Raw genomic sequence first — 17,528 nt, forward strand, 5'->3', positions numbered from 1 at the left:
TGAGGTGTGTTGGGTCAATGTCCTGTTGAAAAACGAATGATAGTCCCAGTAAGAGCAAAACAGATGGAATGGTGTATCGCTGCAGAAGGCTGAGGTAGCCATGCTGGTTAAGCGTGCCTTGAATTCTAAAGAAATCATTGACAATGTCACCAGCAAAGCACCATCACACCACCTCCTCCATGCTTCACGGTGGGAACCACACATCTGTTCACCTACTCTGCGTCTCACAAAGACACGGCGGTTAGAATCAAAAATCTCAAATTTGGACTCATCAGACAAAAAGACAGATTTCCACCGGACTAATGTCCATTACTCGTGTTTCTTGGCCCAAGCAAGTCTCTTATTTTTATTGGTATCCTTTAGTGGTTTCTTTGCAGCAATTTTATCATGAAGGCCTGATTCATGCAGTCTCCTATGAACAGTTGATGTTGAGATGTGTCTTTTGCTTGAACTCTGAAGCATTTATTTGGGCTGCAATTTCTGAGGCTGGTAACTAATGAACTAATTCTCTGCAGCAGAGGTAACTCTGGGTCTTGCATTCCTGTGGCGGTCCTCATGAGAGCCAGTTTCATCATAGCGCTTGATGGGTTTTGCGACTGCTCTTGAAGAAACTTGAAAAGTTCTTGAAATTTTCCGTATTGACCTGACATTCATGTCTTAAATTAATTATGGACTGTCATTTCTCTTTGCTTATTTAAGCTGTTCTTGCCAAAATATGGACTTGGTCTTTTACCAAATATGGCTATATTCTGTATACCCAGCCTTACCTTGTCACAACAGAACTGACTGGCTCAAACGCATTAAGAAGGAAAGAAATTCCACAAATTAACTTTAAAAAAAGCATACCTGTTAATTGAAATGCATTCCAGGTGACTACATCATGAAGCTGGTTGAGAGAAAGCCAAGAGTGCAAAGCTGTCATCAAGGTAAATATAAAATATATTTTGATTTGTTTAACACTTTTTTGGTTACTACATGATTCCATATGTGTTATTTCATAGTTTTGATGTCTTCACTACTATTCTACAATGTAAAAATAAAGAAAAACCCTTGAATGAGTAGGTGTTCTAAAACTTTGGACCGGTAGTGTGTGTGTATATATATATATATATATATATATATATATATATACTACTATATATATGTATATACCACTATATACAGTATATATATGTATGTATGTATGTCGTTACACTTATAATATGTATATATAATATGGTCTCTTTAAAAGAGATTCCGTCTGCATTCTGAAGAAGTTGAACAAACTCAGGAATAGGAACACATTCACTCCTTATGGAATTGACATATCAGAATTCTTGGTAAAACTCTCCTTACATCATCCTTTGTCTACCTGTAGAAGTATAGATTATTGTTCGGAGGATAGTGCGTATCTTAAGGGACTATTACCATGCATTGTATATAAAATTATAGGATCATATGCACATGCATCAAACTACACTCCCTGAAAAGAGCAGGAGAAGAGGGATACCAGTACTTAAAGTAGTTTACATATTTACGGGTTGTCTCCATCACAGCTATGAATCTATTGCTTTCTGTATGCCATTTATTGATTGTCTCTATACATTGCCTTCCTAGGAATACCAGAATACGCAACTATTTGTTGACAAAAATTACATTGTGAACTGTCCTCCCATATGACATGATGTATATATTTGAAATCACTTGTGTTGGATGAAGGTATTTTGTCAAAATGTACTTTTAAGCACATAATCATAACAATATTCACAGTAGTAATCATGGCTAAAAGCTTCTGTGGTGCTCATGCCAAGTATAGGGACCAAGTTTGAAGTTATATTTAACTGTATGTCTTCTTCATTCATTTATTATGCCATTGTTGGTTAATCTTTGACTTCTGCTTTTCCATAACCACCTTCCTCACTTTGCTGAACATTTCTGGAGTCTTGTGACATTTGAAGTTGGTGCCATAAAACTAAATTTACACACACAATCTGTTTTAGGTCTTGAGTTTTTATCAGCAAAGAATCAACTGCCTATCGACATTACAGTTAGAAAACCATAGATACCCCTCTTCCTCCAGCAAACTACCATGAGTAGCAGGAAGGGTGTATTGACTGTCTGAGTTGGAAAGTGAAGAGTAACGGTCATATGATTCACAATGGTCTTTGAAATCGGAATAATAGTAGAAAAGTTCATTACCAACTAACTGCAGAACTAGTGACTCATACTGTACCATAAGCATGAATTTGCAGGTATTACCCACTAGTTTACCAGCCCTGCAGTTCCATTTCAGCCATGAATGGTTATGGGCAATGGATTGAAACAGTCACAATGCCTGAGTCGTTCATATACGGTGTCAAAAACTCATTCATTAATTTATAAGCATATGCCTCAGAGTACAGTCATTAGGCTAATTAACATCAGTGGTGGAAAAAGTACTCAATTATCATACTTGAGTAAAAGTTAAGATACCTTAATAGAAAATGACTCAAGTGAAAGTCACCCAGTAAAATACTACTTGAGTTAAAGTCTAAAAGTATTTGGTTTTAAATATACTTAAGTATCAAAGGTAAATGGAATTGCTAAAATGTACTTAATTAAGTATCAAAAGTAAAAGTATAAACCATTTCAAATTCCTTATATTACACAAACCAGACGGAACAATTGTCTTTTTTTTATTGACGGATAGCCAGGGGCACACTGCAACAATTTAAGAATGTGTTTAGTGAGTCCGCCAGATCAGAGGCAGTAGGGATGTTCTCTTGATAAGTGTGTGAATGGGACCCCTTTCCTGTCCAAATGTAATGAGTACTTTTGGGTGTCAGGGACAATGAACGGAGTAAATAATGTACTATTTTCTTTAGCAATGTAGTGAAGTAAAAGTTGGCAAAAATATAAAACAGTGACGTACAGTACAGATACCACAAAAAACGACTTAAGTAGTACTTTAAACCACTGATTAACATGGAGCATAGCTCAACAAGTCTGGCTACAATATTCTCCCTGACTGTTTTTTTTTTCAATAAGGCTCCCCCCACACACTTTATTTTTTTACTTTGCATTTATAAAATACATTCAGTTAGTAAAAAAGGCGAAACACATCAGTTGTGTACTTGCCCTTTGCATTCGGAAAGTATGATATGGACAGTGTATACGGAAAGTATTCAGACCCCTTGACTTTTTCCACATTTTGTTACAGCCTTATTCTGAAATGGATTCAATAGTTTTTTTTCTTCATCAATCTTCATCAATCTACACACAATACCATATAATGACAAAGCAAAAACAGGTTTTTAAAAATGTTTGCAAATGTACTTTGCTCCGTTCATCTTTCCCTCGATCCTGACTAGTCTCCCAGTCCCTGAAAAACGTCCACAAAGCATGATGCTGCCACCACCATGCTTTACCGTAGAGATGGTGCCAGGTTTTCTCCAGACGTGATGCTTGGCATTCAGGCTAAAGAGTTAAATCTTGGTTTCATCAGACCAGAGAATCTTGTTTCTCATTGTATGAGAGTCTTTAGGTGCCTTTTGGCAAACTCGAAGCGGGCTGTCATGTGGCTTTTACTGAGGAGTGGCTTCCGTCTGGCCACTCTACCTTATGTGGAGTGCTGCAGAGATGGTTGTCCTTCTGGAAGGTTCTCCCCTCTCCACAGAGGAACTCTGGTGCTCTGACAGAGTGACTATTGGGTTCTTGGTCACCTCCCTGACCAAGGCCCTTCTCCTCCGATTGCTCAGTTTAGCCGGGCAGCCAGCTCTAGCAAGAGTCTGGGTGGTTCCAAACGTCTTGCATTTAAGAATGATGGAGGCCCCTGTGTTCTTGGGGACCTTCAATGCTGCAGACATTTTTTTGGTACCCTTCCCCAGATCTGTGCTTCGACACAATCCTGTCTCGGAGCTCTACGGACAATTCCTTCGACCTCATGGCTTGGTTTTTGCTCTGACATGCACTGTCAACTGTGGGACCTTATATAGACAGGCGTGTGCCTTTCCAAATCATGTCCAATCAATTGAATTTACCACAGGTGGACTCCAATCCACCTGTGTATGGGCTAGTGGTAGTTGCGGAATGAGTATCAAACATGATTTCTACGTGTTTGATTCCATTCCATTTGCGCCGTTCCAGCCATTATTTTGAGCCGTCTTCCCTTCAACAGCCTCCACTGATGTGAGTAGTAGATCTGTGCCAGCATAGAGGGATAGGCCAACGAGTGATATGTGCTTCAGTAAGGTTGGCTTCTTGGCATTCATAGCAATGGTTATCAACTGTACCACAGAAATGGAATGTAAATCACAGAAAGTAGAGAAGTTTTTGGGCATACAGGATTTGACTTCAGAAGAGTTACAGGGTGTGTTGAGTGGGGGTCCTCCCAGGCCTTTGGATGGTGCAAGAGCAGACATGGTCAAAGTAGTGGAATTTGGTAGTGGGTGTTTAATGAGTGTATGGTTAGTTGGAAGGGTTTTATTTTTTGTATTATTATTATTGCTTTTAAATGTTTTCCTTTTTCCTTTTCCCATTTAGTATCACAAATTATAATGGATTTATATTATAATCCAGTTGGGGGCGGTAATGTAACATATTGGATGCCAACCGTTGTTAAACTCAAAAGAAGAAACAGCTGCTTCACAAGGAGATGGGACTGCATTGAAGGGAGTTTAGTCCAATGGTAGCTATCCATGTGAATCCACAATAGCTACTCCCACCTCCAGTAGTAGATCTAGAAGATAGGGAGGGTGTTGATCCATCTGATTGGTTTAAGAGACGTCTGGATACTGTGTATCAGAATTTTGTGGCCATATACACAGATGGTTCAAAAGATCCAAGAACAGGACGTACTGGGTCAGCATTTGTAGTGCAGGAATGTGGGGTGAGAGTCAGGATACATATTACAAATCATCTGGCTGTATATACGGCGGAGATGATGGCCATACTGTTGGCATTGCAGTGGGTGGAGGAAGTTAAGCCAGAAAGAGTAGTTATTTGCTCTGATTCATGTGCAGTACTAAGGAGTCTCCAGTCCTTTATATCACGTAGCAGGCAAGACCTGCTTTATGAGGTGCTACAAACCCATGGCAGGAGTAAACAAATGGGTATACAGATAATATTTACATGGGTCCCAGCTCATGTGGGAGTGGAGGGGAACGAGGCAGTTGATGTACTGGCTAAACAAGCAGTAGTGGGTATGTTGATGTGGTAGTTTCAATGAGCAAGGCAGAGGCAAAAGGCATGATATGGACAGTGATGGTGGAGAACTGGCAGGAGCAGTGGAATAGAGATACGAAGGGCAGGCATGTATTTCAAGTACAGAGGAAAGTTGGGGAGAGGAGAGCAGCAGGAAGGAACAGAAGAGAGGAGGCTATATTTACAAGATTAAGGGTGGGACACAGCCAGTTTAATAAGACCTTACATGTGATAGGAAAGCATCCAACAGGAAAATGTGAGTATTGCCAGGAAACAGAGACAGTGGAGCATGTATTGATACAGTGTGGACATTATTGGAGGGAAAGAGAGAGGATGAGATCTATTATGAGGGAGAAGGGGATACAGGAAATTCATTTAAAGAGTATATTGAATGAACGTCATTAGATATATTCTCAAATATTTTGTTATCTTTTTTTAATAGCAACGGAGCCGGAAGGTGGGATTTAGTTTCTCCCTGTCTCTGCCCCACACTCCAGTACAGTAGGTGGCGGTAATGCACCATAACGTTGGATGCCAACCGCCGATAAATCCCACCGAAGAAGTAGAAGCTGTTTCGCCATTCACGCCAGGAAGAGAGACCACACAGGTTTGCTAAAACAACGTGATTTTAAAAAATAGGTAATGTACCTATATAAAGTTTAATATCATGCTGTCAAGGGATGTAGCTATACTAACGTTCATGTTACGTATAGGAAGTAACAGCATATTACGCTTTGTAGCACGTGAAATATAACGGTATTCGGCCTGGGCCTAGTAAAAGCACCAACCTTGCTTTGTTTGCGTCTGCCGCTTTTAGTACTATAGTAACGGCTAACGGTAGTTGGCTAGCTATCTTAGCTACAGCGTTGGGTAAGGTAGCTAACGTTAGCTTACTACTCTGAAAATGTAAACTAAGATACTAGTAAATAATTGTAAGTACCTAATTAAGCTACAACTGGCTACCATTGAAAAATAAGTATAATACCTAGCTAATTTCACTAAATCTACTTTGAAACTCCTATTCAAGCTAGCTAACGCGGCTCAAACACTAATGTTAGCTAGAAACATAAACAGCTAGGTAGCTACACCATACTAAAGGGGGTTAGTATCTTTGTACCTACTTGAAATGTCATGCAAGATGTTGGTTAGCTACTATAATTTATCATGTGATTCCTAGTAGCAGCACTAGCAGAGATCAATCAGCAGGCAAATGCTTTGCGACACATTATAGTTAAGGACATAGTCATGTAGATGTTCATTTCAAATCAAATGTATTTATATAGCCCTTCTTACATCAGCTGATATCTCAAAGTGCTGTACAGAAACCCAGCCTAAAACCCCAAACAGCAAGCAATGCAGGTGTAGAAGCACGGTGGCTAGGAAAAACTCCCTAGAAAGGCCAAAACCTAGGAAGAAACCTAGAGAGGAACCAGGCTATGAGGGGTGGCCAGTCCTCTTCTGGCTGTGCCAGGTGGAGATTATAACAGAACATGGCCAAGATGTTCAAATGTTCATAAATGACCAGCATGGACAAATAATAATAATCACAGTAGTTGTCGAGGGTGCAGCAAGTCAGCACCTCAGGAGTAAATGTCAGTTGGCTTTTCATAGCTGATCATTAAGAGTATCTCTACCGCTCCTGCTGTCTCTAGAGAGTTGAAAACAGCAGGTCTGGGACAGGTAGCACGTCCGGTGAACAGGTCAGGGTTCCATAGCCGCAGGCAGAACAGTTGAAACTGGAGCAGCAGCACGGCCAGGTGGACTGGGGACAGCAAGGAGTCATCATGCCAGGTAGTCCTGAGGCATGGTCCTAGGGCTCAGGTCCTCCGAGAGAGAGAAAGAAAGAGAGAATTAGAGAGAGCATACTTAAATTCTCACAGGACACAGGATAAGACAGGAGAAGTACTCCAGATATAACAAACTGACCCTAGCCCCCCGACACATAAACTACTGCAGCATAAATACTGGAGGCTGAGACAGGAGGGCTCAGGAGACACTGTGGCCCCATCCGATGATACCCCCGGACAGGGCCAAACAGGAAGGATATAACCCCACCCACTTTGCCAAAGCACAGCACCCACACCACACACCACATTTGATGATATTAACGTTACTAGTTAAGGGCGGCCCAGTGTAACTTGATATATTTAATTTGCTTGGTACCTACAAAGCTAACTACCATTTACCATTTGAACGTTTATGCTAATTTGTAGACTGACTTAAAATTTAGGGCGATGGCAGACAGTGATGATGAATATGATCGCAGAAGGAGAGACAAGTTCCGTCGTGAGAGGAGCGACAACTATGACCGCTCCCGAGAGAGAGAGGACAGGCGTAGGGATGACTGGAATGACAGGTGAGGAAGAGGGAATAGACAGTGTATTCCCTCACCCCCAACATGGGAAGTGACTCTATTCGAAATGAGAGAACATTTCCAATCCATTTCATGCATGGTATTTCACATGTATCTTTTTGCTTTTTCTGTTTACTGGCGCCCATCTGCCAGGGAGTGGGACAGGGGCAGGGAGCGTCGTAGCCGGGGGGAGTATCGGGACTACGAGAGGGGTCGAAGGGAGAGGTTCTCCCCACCCAGGCACGACATGAGTCCCCAACAAAAACGCATGAGGAGAGACTGGTGAGAATCAAATTAATCTACATCACTGTCTTCAAATCTAAAATGTTTGATCTAATCCTCCCTCTGTTTTGATCAGGGATGACCATGGCGGAGATCCCTACCATGGGGGGTATGACTTGGGCTATGGTGGTGGCGGAGGCCCCAGCTACGTTCCTCCACAGCCCTGGGGCCACCCTGACCTGCACCTCATGCAGCCTCACCATGGCATCCCCATCCAGGCAAGGTGAGGAGAGTAGACTGGGCACAACCAACCTGTTCATGCAGAGATGCCGTTTAGTCGTATGTGGAAAGCAGATAACCATCAAATGGCACCATGTCCCTGACTGGTGCTGTGATTGTTCCAGTGTTAATTTTGTCAACCACAACTGACAAAAAATATTTGTCTCTTGCCTATTTTTCCTGACGAAACTATGATAACGAGACTAGATGCCCTGTAAAATAAAATAAATATATATATATTATAACTATTACTTTTCATTTTAGTCAATGAAAATGTGACAAGAAGAGAATTTCATATGAGACTAATGGAAACTTAATTTGACATGAATCTCCTTTTCTGTTTTGTCCAATCCTAAACATGTATGCATGCAGATTATTTAATTCAAACCTCTCATTGGCAGAATTTATATCTTTCAGTTGTGCAGTCTGATTGGGCTGGTCTGCCTGGCTCTCAAATCAGAGTTTATTTTTTGCATTTGCAGATGTTATTGCAGTTGCAGTGAAATGCTTGTGTTTCTAGCTCCAGCGGTGCAGTAATACCGAGCAATACATTTACAACAACAAAATAAAACACACATAATCCAGAAAAATTAAGAAATGTCAGAAGGAGCAACGTCAGAGACCGGAATATAAATGTATACATATAATGTACACTGAACAAATATGTAAATGCAACAATTTCAAGTATTTTACTGAGTGACAGTTCATATAAAGAAATCAGTCAATTGTAATAAATCAATTAGGCCCTAATCTATGGATTTCACGACTTGGAATACAGACATGCATCTGTTGGTCAAAGATTCCTTAAAAAAGGTAGGGTTGTGGATCAAAAAAACTATCTGGTGTGACCACTTTTTGTCTCATGCAGCGCCACACATAGCCTTCACGTAGAGTTGATCAGGCTGTTGATTGTGGAATGTTGTCCCACTCCTCTTCATTGGCTGTGCGAAGTTGCTGGATATTGGCGGGAACTGGAACACGCTTTCGATCCAAAGAATCACATACATGCTCAGTGGGTGACATGTCTTGTAAGTATGCAGGACATGGAAGAACTGGGACATGTTCAGCTTCCAGAAATTATGTACAGATCCTTGCAACATGGGACCGTGCATCATCAATCTGAAACGAGGTGGTGGTGGCGGATGAATGGCACAACAATGGGCCTTCAGGATCCCATCATGGTATCTCTGTCCATTCAAATTGCCATTGATAAAATCCAATTGTGTTCGTTGTCCGTAGCTTATGCTTGCCCATACCATAACCCCACCGTCACCATGGGGCACTCTGTTCACAACGTCTACCATCTGCCCAGTACAGTTGAAACTGGGATTTATCTTTGAAAAGTACACTTCTCCAGTGTGCCAATGGCCATCAAAGGTGGCTTACAACGCCTAATTTCAGTCAGGTCAAGATCCTGGTGAGGACGATGAGAACGCAGATGAGCTTCCCTGAGACGGTTTCTGACAGTTTGTGCAGAAATTCTGCGGTTGTGCAAACCCACAGTTTCGTCAGCTGTCCGGGTGGCTGGTCTGACGATCCCGCAGGATGTGGAGGTCCTGGGCTGGCGTGGTTACGCGTAGTCTGCGCTTGTGAGGCCGGTTGGATATACTGCCAAATTCTCTACTGACGTTGAAGGCGGAGTATGGTAAAGAAATGAACATTCAATTCTCTGCCAACAGTTCTGGTGGACAGTCCTGCAGTCAGCATGTGAATTGCAGTCTCCCTCTCAACTTGAGACCTAATCTGTGGCATTGTGACACAACTGCACATTTTAGAGTGGCCTTCTATTGTCCCCAACACAAGGACCGCCTTTGTAATACTCATGTTGTTTAGCTTCTTGATATGCCACACCTGTCGGGTGGATGGATTATCTTGGCAAAGGAGAAATGTTCACTAACAGGGATGTAAACAAATTTGTGGCAAAAAATGAAAGCTTTTTGTGCGTATGGGGACATTTCTGGGATCTTGTATTTCAGCTCATGAAACATGGGACCAACACTTTACATGTTGCGTTTTATATTGTTGTGTGTATGAAGACAGCATATGACTAGAAAAGGTGTGTACAGCAGTAGTTATCTAGGATGAGCCATGACTAGAATATAGTATTCTCCCACACAGCTCCCTGGTGGTCACATCAGTCACTCCTCGATCTTTTGAACTGATGCGAAGCCAGGACACTTGATTTGTAACTAAGGTCAACTAGAAACCATGTTTACTCTCTCTTACTTCCATGTAGACTATTTTTGTTCTAAGATCATATCAGAAGTTCTATTTTCCCCATGTGTGCTGTTATTCATTCCTCTGCGTTGCTGCTCCCGCGCTGCGGCCTGCAAATGCAAATTGAATATTAGGAGTATAGTAATACTTCTGCGTTTTTGTAAAGCTGAAACTCCTTTTCAAGGAAACTACTGTTATTTACCCCCTTGAGGGTTATGATGGGGAGAAAATCTGAGCTGTATATTGTTTAACCTGGAGCCAAGGCTTTATAACCTATATGGTTAATTATGGTTGGCATTGGTTACAATCTGGCACCATCTCAATGTTTTCAGCTAAGGAATATGCGGGGATAGTATATGCCTAGTTGGACAAGGCTATCTGAATGTGCACATGATGGAAGTTAGAGGTAGCCTATATATTCATTATTTAATATTGTGACCTGAAATGTCTGTCTAAAACTAGACTTAACGAAGGAAGATATGACTAAGACTAAAAGGTATTTTAAGACTAAATCAAAAATTGCAGGCAAAACTAACACTGGACTGTTCCACCAAATAGATTATCTTGCCCTTAGGTCAATGTTATTTCACTCTCTCTTTTTAACCCTGTCCTATGTTTTCTAGGCTAGGTAACATCCATGATATGGACCTGGGCCCACCGCCTCCAGTGATGAAGAGCTTTAAGGAGTTCCTGCTGTCCCTGGATGACTCTGTGGATGAGACTGAGGCAGTTAAGCGTTATAATGAGTACAAGATAGACTTCCGACGGCAGCAGATGCAGGACTTCTTCCTTGCTCACAAAGATGAAGAGTGGTACGTTTATCAGAGCCTTTGCTGAACTATTAGTATTAATAATCAGTGTGCTGTGAATTAGACTGGCTACACTGACGACCTCTATTTACAGAAATTGTCTCTGTCAAATAGATCTGATAGTTGAGATTGGAGCCTTTTGTTAATGGCTTGGTAAAGACAGTGTAGTTTGTGGAAGATGTTAGACCTTTATTTGACCGGGTGCGATATCAAGACGTGTGAGAGTTGAGTGTAGTTGAAAAATGGTATGGACAAATTGACTTTGTCTAAAGCATCCTGCACATACATCATCATTTTCAAAATGACTTTGATCTGTTATTGATAGTGTTAAGAAAACCTCGTTTTTGGGGTAGGCTTATTATGCATACCATGCCACTTTTAGATAAGAATGGTGGGTTATTACAATGGTTGGGCACCATCATTCATGGTCAGTAAATAGCCTAGCTAATAAACAGGATATAAAGATTTAGCTCTGAAGGGAATCTGATTGGATTGTCAGTTGTCGCAGTTGTAAATAGAATACGATTGTTTCTGGTGCTTATCACAATTTTTTTCACCGGTGTGTCCAGGGATCATACAATGTCAATGCTCTTTTTTTTAGTTTTCTTAACTTAACCAAACCTTCTTCCCTCCCACTCCTCCCCCGTCCTTCACAACAAGGTTTTTGAAGACGAGACACTGGAACTCCTCACAGGAATCGTTGTTAGACAGCTAGGGCTTGCACTGCGCACAATGCAGTTGCTCTTAGATGTACAGTACCAGGGATCCTAGCTAGACAGGCAAATAAACCACTTTGCGCGCATGGAAATATTTTTTCTTTTCTTTAGTATGTGATGCTTTTTTCCCCCCATTTTTGTTTTTGTATTTGGATCAAAGCGAATCCCGAAAATGAAATTGTGTGCACACAAACACAGTAGGGGGGTGAAGTGGAGCGCATTTTTACAGAAGAGACCCCTCTCAGTATATATGTGTGTTGTTATACTGGGAGAAGAAAAGGTAAATTTAGTCCACACCATGGCAAATTTGCCCTTCTGAACTGTAAAATTCTGAACTGTTATGTTCTTTCTTTTTTTGTGTCCTTTCTGCCTTATTTTTGGTGAGTTAACCTAAAGTGTCCTGATATGTTTCACAAACAGCTATACCCACACACAAACATAACACCATGCAAACTTTGACACCATAACACCATGCAAAAATCTACAGTAGCACCTCAAACCCCAGAGAGCACCTAGCATTTTCAGGGCCAGTTTCTTCATATGGCAGTCACTTGATTAGGCCTAGCTAGTAGCATTTAATTGATGGACATGCTGTTTTCCTCCCTAATAAAACATTGCAGGATTCAGGAAGGTTCAGAAAAACCAGGTGTCCTTAGTATTTATTTATGTAATGTTTGATTTACTGTTTAGGTATAGAACTGAAGTAGATATGGCCCAGTTCAGTGCTGTAGGCCAGTTTATTTGGCCTGGCCATGCATACAAGTGCTTTCTTTAACATTCCTCCACTCCATCCCTGCCCGTCTCTCTCCTGTGCCTTTTTGGGGACATTGTTGTAAACGCAGGTTCCGATCCAAGTACCACCCGGATGAGGCGGGCCAGCGGAAGGCGGAGTCCCACAGTGCCCTGCAGAACCGGCTGAATGTCTACATGTTCCTAATGGAGAACGGCTGGTTCGACACGGTCTCCCTGGACATAGAGAAGGCACAGGCTATCATGAAGGTCTTGGATGCAGGTAGAGTCGTGGAAGGGCTGAGGGAGGTGTCTCTAATGGCTTCATTCATCTCTCTGTTGGAGAGTATTTTGCTGTCAACCTTCGTTTTAATTAGTGTCAGGAGGAGTGAAGTGTTTGTATTTGTTGGTGAATATTAGTAACCTCAACAGGTTCTATATCCTAACCCAGTCCTTTCCTCTGTCCTTTAGCTGTGATAAAGATGGAGGGAGGGACAGATTATGACCTGCGCATCCTGGAGCTTCCGTCTGAGGAGGAAGAGGAAAGAGGGAGAGCTGACAGGGCGGCAGCTGGTGGTCCGGGAACTGAGCCCCCCAAAAAAGAGGAGCCTAAGGATATGGACAATGACGGCAAACCCCCAGCTGACAAAGAGAAGGTATGCTGTCTCTTGTCGTAACCACTTTTTCTTTGCCCTGGCCTGCTCTACTCTTGCCCTTCAGAACAGGAATCCCTCTTGTCAGCTGGTCATTGATGTAAGCGAACTCTGCCATAGGGGGAGAATGATGCCTGCAGCATGGAGAAAGGTGCAAACGGTGGTGGTGAGGCAGCAGAAGGAGGGAGTGAGGGAGAAGAGAAAGAGGAGGAAGGAGAAAAAGAGATGAAAAGCAAAGAGGTTGTGCCTGAGCCTAAGAAGGTTAGTGTCTAGCACCCATGTGTCTTATTCGCTCTTTCTGTCTTTAGAATGAATGTGGTGCGCTTAAAGGGGCTGTGAACATTTGTGAAGTCTTGTATTGATGACAATGAGAAATTTGTACAGGAGTTACACACAGATCTTAAGTTAGGATTTGGGCTTATTGACATGGATCTATTGACCCTTACCACAACCTATTTTCCTTCCCGTGTGTTAGCTGAGTAAGAAGAGGAAGAGGAAGCACAGTGGAGACAGTGAAGATGAGGCTAGTGCCTCTGAGAGTGACTCAGACTCGGACTCCAACTCCCATCATTCCTCTGATAAACCTGCCGAGAGGGAGGAGGGTGAGGAAAAGGAGGATGAGGGTGAGGAAGGGGAGGACAAGGATGAAGAGGAGGAAGAAGAGTGTGAAGGTGAGCGATGACAGGACCGAGGTGGGGTCACTGTTAAAAATATTTGAATATTAAAATGTTTTAAGTCTCGTAATGCCTTCTCTGCACCCCACAAATTGTATAGCTGACAGAAAAAAAATCAAAGACGAGAAACCAAAGGAAAGGGAGAAGGAAGAGAAGAAACCCAAGGAGGACCAGCCCCCGAGACCCCGGCCTCTCCACAGGACCTGCTCTCTATTCATGAGGAGCATCGCCCCCACCATCTCCAAGGCAGAGATCATAGCTGTAATTTCATTCAATCTGACTGTACAATCATACTGAACACTTGAATGGACTGTCAGAATTACTCGGAATTCCTGTATGAAAAGTTACATTGATGCAAAGGACTCCGATACATCTGTACCCACACACACAATGACCTTAGGCATCCTAGAGGAAGAACTAACCTATTGTTTCTGCCTCAGCTGTGTCGGAGATATCCTGGGTTCATGCGAGTGTGTTTGTCTGATCCCCAACCAGAGCGAAGGTTAGTTCCACTTCCATCTGACCATACCCACAGCCTGACCCCCCTCTGCTGCTAATGGACTATAGTGGACTGTTAAAAATTGAACTTCTGTCATTCACCTCATGTTTGTATGCCTTTAACCACCTCCATCCAATGTCAGGTTCTTCCGTCGCTGCTGGGTGACGTTTGACCGTAGTGTCAACATCAAGGAGACCTGCTGGAACCTCCAGAACATCAGAGTGAGTTTAACAACCTCTAATCAAGACTACAAAATTAGGTAGTTCTGGACCTGGAACCCGGTGATGAGCAAGATATTGCACTCGAGTCACACAGCTGGTTAGTGATTGGTCTGACCCTGTATGTCCCCTCTCTGCTGCATGTAGCTGCGTGACTGTGAGCTGGCTCCGGGGGTCAACAGAGACCTGGCCCGGAGGGTCCGCAACATCAATGGTATCACTCAGCACAAACAGGTGCTACGAAACGACATCAAGCTGTCAGCCAAACTCATCCACTCCCTGGACCACAGAGGCAGGCTGTGGAGCCACAAGTCCCGTGGAGAGGCAGTGTCTGCTGTGGAGGTACACACACACACAAAGCAATTGGGTGTCTTTGCAATACATATGAGTTTCTTGTATGTTTAATATTGTATTATGTGGTATCAGGTGGCGGCTCAGAACCCCATCCTGAAGAACATCACTGACTACCTGATAGAGGAGGTGAGCGCTGAGGAGGAGGAGCTTCTGGGCAGTGTGGGTGGAGCTGACGCAGAGGAGGGCACCAAGGAGGGCTACCCAGCCGAGATCACTGTGGAAAGGGACGACAAGCTGGTCAAGGTCCGTCCATCTGTCTTGGCTCACACTGATACACAGCCGCTTTACACGCTCTTTGTAGGCAGTGAACTGTGTGGGTTTTGTCTGACGCTAAAGTACAGGTAGTCAAATTAAGAAGAGAAAAGTAAATTATCTAATGGTGACTTGATTTCCTTAATCTCTTCCCAGGTGTTGGACCGTCTTCTCTTGTACCTGCGTATTGTCCATTCCATCGACTACTACAACAACTGCGAGTACCCCAGCGAGGATGAGATGCCCAACCGCTGTGGCATGATCCATGTCCGTGGGCCCATCCCTCCCAATCGCATCGCACACGGGGAAGGTGAGTACCACACTACTGTATATTCAACACTGGCTGGGCATCATACACGGACACACTATTGACTGACTGTCTCCCCCTGTCATGCACCCAGTGTTGGAGTGGCAGAAGACATTTGAGGAGAGGCTGAGCCCCCTGTTCAGTGTGAAGGAGAAGCTATCGGAGGAGGAGGCAGGAAAAATGGGCCGGAAGGACCCGGAGCAGGAGGTGGAGAAGTTTGTGTTGGCCAACACCCAGGAGCTGGGCAAGGACAAGTGGCTCTGCCCCCTCAGTGGCAAGAAGTTCAAGGTGCATCTGTATTTGTGTGTGTTAGGGTGGAAGTAAATTGGTAAAATGGGAAATATTGCATACCCAAAGAGCATTGAGCATGTACTGGTCTTTATCGCCTTGCCAAGGTGTGGTGCAGATTAAAATGTGAATGAATTTGTTCCTTCTGCCTGGCCAGGGCCCAGAGTTTGTGCGCAAGCACATCCTGAACAAACACGGGGACAAGATTGAGGAGGTGAAAAGGGAGGTGGTGTTTTTCAACAACTTTCTCATGGATGCCAAGCGACCTTCCCTCCCAGAGATGAAGCCCCCTCCTCCGCTCGGCCCAGGACAAGGTGAGGGACACGTTGCACATACAAATAGAATCAGTAGACCTGACACGATTCCCTGTTCTCTCTGACAATCATATCTGTTCTACACCATCCAGTTTTATTTTAACGTTCTGTAACATTACATCTTCCTGAACAGGCCCCTAATGCTTCTAGAATAGTTTAGGTGTAGGTGATGCTGTATCATTGAATCCTTTTTGTCTATATTATTATTCCACTGACTTTGTCTCTCCATCTTTCTGTAGGAGTTCTCTCTCAAGGCATGCCCTTCCCTCCCCAAGGCCTCATGGGCTTTGGGCCCGGTCAGCCTCGTCCTCCTGTCATGGGTTACGGAGGTGAGCCGTAAGATAGAGCCGTATAGATACCTTTTAATAGAAAGTTACTCAAGTAAAAGTGGAAGTCACCCAGTAAAATACTACTTGAGTAAAAGTCTAAAAGTATTAGGTTTTAAACATAAGTATCAAAAGTATAAATCATTTCATATTCTTTATATTAAGCAAAGCAGACAGCACCATTTTCTTGTTTTTAAAATTTACGGATAGCCAGGGGCACACTCACACACACTGACATAATTTATAAAAGATACTTTTGTGTTTAGTAAGTCTGCCAGATCAGAGGCAGTAGGGATGACCAGGGATGTTCTCATGATAAGTGCTTGATTTGGACCATTTTCCTGTCCTGCTAAGGATTCAAAATATAACGACTACTTTTGGGTGTCAAGGAAAATCCTTGGAATAAAAAGTCATTAAATTTCTTTAGGAATGTAGTGAAGTAAAAGTTGCCCAAAATATAAATAATAAAGTACACACCCCAAAAAACTACTTTAGTACTTTAAAGTATTTTTACTTAAGTACCTTACACCACTGTTTTTACATTAGCACTTGTCCTGACATTTTGTTCAAAGGCAGTTTACAACTATGTAATTAATTTGGTTGCAGCTCTCAGGTGTTCTGACATGACACTACCTTTTTCTTCAAGGTGGACCTCCTTACCCACCAAACCAGTACGGAGGCGGCCGGGGTAACTATGACAACTTTCGTGGACAGGCTGGTGGCTACCCTGGTAAACCCCGCAACAACAGGTGAGACCTTGGTCAGTTATGGACAAACATACCACCACTAGCTTCTCCTTTTCTGCTAATGACTTATTTGCATTTAGAAACCTCTGTAAATTTTTCTCTGTCCATTTCTATACTGTTCCTCTCCGCTCTGCATCCTGGCTGTTTCCTTCAGAATGTCCCGGGGAGATCCACGCAACATCATTGAATACCGTGACCTCGATGCACCTGATGACATTGACTTCTTCTAGACTATTAATTTTATTATTTATTTTGTTTTTAATCATTGTGTAATTTCCCTGTCTCATCCCCTTATGTAAAGTAATGATTCATTAGCATTTCTTTTTTATGTCTGCAGAGCAAAGGCTCGGTGCAATTGGAACACACTTGAATTGTAAGAAATGTTCTCAATAAAAACTAATTTGACATTAGC

General features: G+C 42.7%; 1 protein-coding gene across 6 annotated transcripts; it reads left to right on the forward strand.

The window, feature by feature from the left end:
• The first annotated feature begins 5,660 nt into the window (after positions 1-5,660).
• Positions 5,661-17,526, forward strand: LOC120045142 (serrate RNA effector molecule homolog). 6 transcript variants are annotated; one of them, XM_038990057.1, is made up of 20 exons: positions 5,661-5,767; positions 7,391-7,516; positions 7,652-7,795; positions 7,872-8,018; positions 10,855-11,043; positions 12,599-12,768; positions 12,957-13,141; positions 13,259-13,399; positions 13,614-13,809; positions 13,913-14,073; positions 14,253-14,314; positions 14,454-14,532; positions 14,677-14,871; positions 14,956-15,126; positions 15,292-15,445; positions 15,537-15,730; positions 15,888-16,044; positions 16,284-16,373; positions 17,017-17,119; positions 17,271-17,526. In XM_038990057.1, exons 2-20 carry the CDS (start codon positions 7,395-7,397, stop codon positions 17,344-17,346), a joined length of 2,736 nt encoding a protein of 911 aa, XP_038845985.1. In that variant the 5' UTR covers positions 5,661-5,767; positions 7,391-7,394; the 3' UTR covers positions 17,347-17,526. The 6 variants fall into 6 exon arrangements, with proteins under 6 accessions (XP_038845985.1, XP_038845984.1, XP_038845988.1 ...); XM_038990056.1 differs by having other exon boundaries at positions 5,678-5,799; XM_038990060.1 differs by having other exon boundaries at positions 5,678-5,799; positions 13,913-14,058.
• The last annotated feature ends 2 nt before the right edge of the window (positions 17,527-17,528 follow it).

The sequence above is a fragment of the Salvelinus namaycush genome, chromosome 3 (assembly GCF_016432855.1).
Source record: "Salvelinus namaycush isolate Seneca chromosome 3, SaNama_1.0, whole genome shotgun sequence".
NCBI classification, from domain to species: Eukaryota; Metazoa; Chordata; class Actinopteri; order Salmoniformes; family Salmonidae; genus Salvelinus; species Salvelinus namaycush.